Source organism: Ailuropoda melanoleuca, chromosome X, assembly GCF_002007445.2.
Source record: "Ailuropoda melanoleuca isolate Jingjing chromosome X, ASM200744v2, whole genome shotgun sequence".
Taxonomy (NCBI): Eukaryota; Metazoa; Chordata; class Mammalia; order Carnivora; family Ursidae; genus Ailuropoda; species Ailuropoda melanoleuca.
Window position 1 is genome coordinate 95,381,588 of NC_048238.1, and position 4,463 is coordinate 95,386,050.

Consider the following 4,463-nt stretch of genomic DNA (forward strand, 5'->3'; position numbering starts at 1 on the left):
AGTCTCATCTGAGTATGCCCGAAAGGATTCATGAGTTACCAGCTTCATTCACTATTTATTGACAGACCACAGCAACTATTTTAATTGCTAGGACCTCGGCAATTGGTGTTTCTGTGGTTTTTTGGTCAGGACTCCAGAAACTAAATTTTTTTCATCGGATCACTGAGTGTGATCAGAAGAGTGATTTCTGTGTGTGTGTTTTGTTTTTATAAGTTTCTGAAGGAAAGACATACATGAATATAAGAAACAAAAAACATAATCAGACCCTTTTTAGAAATATATGTAATTAAAATATACAACAGCAAAATCCACCAAGATATTCTAACACACTAGAGTAGTTCTCTAAATTTCTCAAGCATCAGACAAAACCTCCATCAAATTGCCGTTGCCTACCACCAACCTGCCCCCAGAGTTGGAAAGTTCCTGAAGTACTAGGTAGGGATGTGGTGGGACCCAAGAATCTACATTTCTAAGAGGTTTCTCTGTGCTCCTGATGCTGCTGGTTCAAGGCCTGCACTTAAAATCCACTGCACTCAAATATGGAGGGCACAGTTCTAGCCTAGTAGAAAAGAACGTTTGTCAGGTGGAACGGTGGGGTTGAAGTGTCTATATTAGGGTTAGGAATGGAGGTTTCTCCCTAAGTGTTTCTGCTTGAATTCTGGTCCTGGATGCCAATTGCCTCTTCATCTTTGGCTAGAGTTCAGAGTTTTTCTTCCATGGAGGATGTGGTGACTAATGAGGAGTCAAGCAGATGTGTGCAACCAGGAGTCCGTTCCACTTATTTCTCCTGAAGGGTCTCCCCTGTCTCTGTGCTACAAGACTGGGAGTTCTCTTCCCTTTTCAACAGCTCTTCGAAGATCTCATTGTGCATGTAAAAGAAGATGTACCCGGTGCAAAGCCTAGCCTCCTGCATCAGAGCTTCTTGGATACTTGATACCTGGAGATCGTTGTACGTGAACCACACTTGCCTCTCAAAGTCATAGGCATCGCTGATATAATGGCCTGAATTTGGGGTCTTCCCAAGATGGCTGACAACACCAATGAGCCGATAGGCATAGAGATCTCTCATCTCAGCATTTCCTTTTGGTTTCTTGGCTTCAGCTTTTGTCTTCTCCATATCTAAAAATTGTTTGTTTCTACGTTTTTTATTGGAACCCGATGCACCGAGGGAATTCACATTGGCCCCCTGGAAACTTAAGTCTGCATGCTTCCTGAGGTTCTCCCTGTGCCACCGGGTGTGTGGCTTCAAAAGGGCTTGAAGCAGTGCCTGCTGAAGGGCTTGTTCGTAGATCCTCATCCTTTCATGCTGCTGGGTCTGTTCAGCCACTTTCTGGAATTCTTTTGAAATTCTGGGTTTTTTACCACCATAAACATCTTCAGTGGTATCAGAGACACTCTCAACATCTACAAACACATTAGTTTTCTTGTATTTCTTTCGCTTTAGATTTTTAGACGTTTCTGGACCCCTGGTGGATTTACCTTTGTTGTCATGGATCAGAGAAGAGGACCTTTCTTCCAGATGCATCATTAAGCTAGGGGCTAATAGCTCTTTTTCAATGACTGCTCCATCTCCTACGTTCACCAATTTGGACTTTGTCATATTCCGTCTGGAACATTTTTCCAGGTCTTTTTTCTGCTGTTCATTGTGTGACCTTTTATAGAGAATCTGGCATTTTTGTGGTTCAGACTCTTTGTCTGGCCCCATGTGTGGAACCGGGAAAAGACTAGATGCCGAGGTCAACTTTGTGGAAGGTGCTAATAGACAGAGGTTTTCAGCACTCATCTTCTGAAAGACTTTGAGGATGTGGAAGTCCCTATTATGTGCATTCTTGCTCACAGGAAGAGGTGGTTTGGTACTTTCATTGCAATGAGATGATAACTTTAAATACTTGGAAATAACAACTTCCTGGTCATCCTTCCTTAGTGACCAAAACTGGTTAAAGATATAACGTTTCAGATGAACAATGAGAACCCTGGGGAGCCTACTGAATTTGTGCACTGCAACAGAACTCCTGTGTTGACATTTCTCACATTTATACTCAAGTTCTTCTGCTCCAAAGAAGAGATCAAAAGCAGATTGAATAGACAAAGGCAGAGCTTGCATTCCCTGGGGAAGGTTGATGGAGAGATAATTACTCACTTCTGCCTTGCGAACAACCTGACCACAGGCTTGACAAATAATAGAGCGCAGCAGCTCAAACTCAAAATTAGTGATGACGGGACAAATGAGCACTCTGGTGGCAGCACTGCCAGCAAAGACCTGTTGAGCTGAATTGTCCTCCTCGGATTCAATTTTCATTTTCCAAATTGTGTTTAATTTCCCCATGTTCTCTTTCATCTGATCCAAACAGTGGCCTAAAAACTCATGAGCATCATTTTGTATGTTGCCAGAGAAGATCTCTGCAACTGTTGAAATGGCTTTTTTAATATTCACAAGTAACCTCTTCTTGATTTTTATGTTATAAATATTTTTCAAAACAAACAGCTGTGTCAAGCACATCCTCAGAGCATCAAGGGGAATTTTACCCCATGGGAAATCCTGACTGAGTAAATCATCAGCAAATGATGGAATCGAAAATAAGGACTGTAAAACTGCATTCATATAACAGGTGTTTCCCAAATTGGGGAGGCCTTGCCATAATTTTTCTGGGTAGAAATCAAAGGTCATCTTGAGTTTGTCCCACTCTGGATAATCTGCATTATACTTTGGTGCCAAAAGAAATGCCAAATACATTTTCTCAGACAACATCTGAAGAAAACCCTTGCCATCCAGGGGAGGCTTTTCAGGAGAAACGGTCTTGATTAAGGGCTCAAACTCTAATTTCTTATCCTTTTTTAACACTCTTAACCTCAATTTTTTCTTTTCACTGTGGCTTACATGCATCAAGGGATTTGTCTGGGATTTCTTCTTTCTTACAGAGTTACTCTTTTTTGGGTTCTTCCCATTCATCTCTGAACCAGATGATAGCATCCTTTTCCTCTTCCCATATCCATTCTCTAGTAAATCTTTGCAACTAGGTTTTGATGACTTCAATGCAAACGAAGGCATCTTCTGGTCAGATGTTCCACTTCCTTCTCCTGTCTGAAAAGATCCACTACTTGGCTTCTTACGCGCTTTGTGGAATGAGTTTTTATTGATTACCTTCGGTGTTGTAATGCTGGCAAAGATACCTCCATCCTTCACAGGTCTCACAGATGGCTGAATATTATTTTGATGGACTCTATCCAGGAACATCTTCAACTGTTTAGCATCTCTGGAAGATAATTTTTCAATAAACAAGAAGCTATTGTTTTGGAAAGTTAAGTGCAGGTGATTTTGCTTTTTTCCATACGATCTAAGGACCACATTTTTAATATTATTACTTAGCTGAAAAGTTTTATTTTCTCCGGTGGTGAAATGCACCACCAGTTTGATCTTCTTTCTTTCCACTGTTTTGATGTATGCTTCTTTGGACGTAGACATCCCCATCCTCTTGCTCCATATTTGGACAAAACCATGTGCCATTAGAGTGGCCATCTTTTCTTCACAAATAAATTACACGTATCCTGAATTATTGACAATCTCGAAGTTCCAATTTGTTTTGCAAGCTCACTTTCAGAGACGGCACCAAGAAATGATTCTTTAGTTCTCTATAAGAATGGTTCTATTTCTAGTATTGGTTTTATACTACAGTTTCTTCAGGTTCTGGATGTCCAGCTATTTAGTGATAAAACCAATACCCTTCAAGAGCTGTGCAGGATGACACGAGGGAAGAATCTTGATTTCTAAGGCGAGGCAGCTACTGGGGGAAAAAATCAAGAAAAATCAGTTAAGTTACCAGGATAGAACTCAAATTCTACTCCCATACGCTAAATCTCCTTTCCACTATAACATTAGATTCTATTCTGATTAATTTCCCCACTTCAACTGAAATCATTAAACACTTGGAAGACTTTCAATACATAGCTGAAGAGCATAATGAACAGTGTCTCAAGCATAGGCATATAATGTACTAATCCTCCTGCCATAGAATGACCCCACAGAGCAATCATAATAAGTGCATAAGAGAGTGGAGGCACTGGCAGCCCTCAAACCAATAACAGGTGAATAGCTCTTAATGTCCAGAAATCTACAGGACTTCATACACAGGCCACTAAATGTAAATCAATCTACCTCTTTCCAAATCCAGTTATGTTTCTTTCTTTCACGTGTCACAGTGTGAAGTCCACACATTCTACCCCATGTGGGCACCGAACCTACCAATGCTTAAAGCAGATATCAAAGAATTGGCTATCTCCAGCTCCAACAAGCCCAGATGACCTGGTATGCTCTAAGCAATACCAATTCTTATGATAAGAGGTAATTGAAAATTTAAAGCCATGTGGAGCAGGACCATAAAAAGCAATTTTGAAAGTTGGTTAAAATTATGACTGAGACTAAGCTCAAGATTGTGTTTACTGTGCTTTACTTTTGAACAAGCACA

General features: G+C 40.6%; 1 protein-coding gene across 1 annotated transcript; it reads right to left on the minus strand.

The window, feature by feature from the left end:
* Positions 1-734: 734 nt before the first annotated feature.
* Positions 735-3,517, minus strand: USP26 (ubiquitin specific peptidase 26). Its single transcript, XM_002918753.3, has one exon. The coding sequence runs from the start codon at positions 3,515-3,517 to the stop codon at positions 779-781; it is 2,739 nt and encodes a 912-aa protein (XP_002918799.2). The 3' UTR covers positions 735-778.
* Positions 3,518-4,463: the final 946 nt, after the last annotated feature.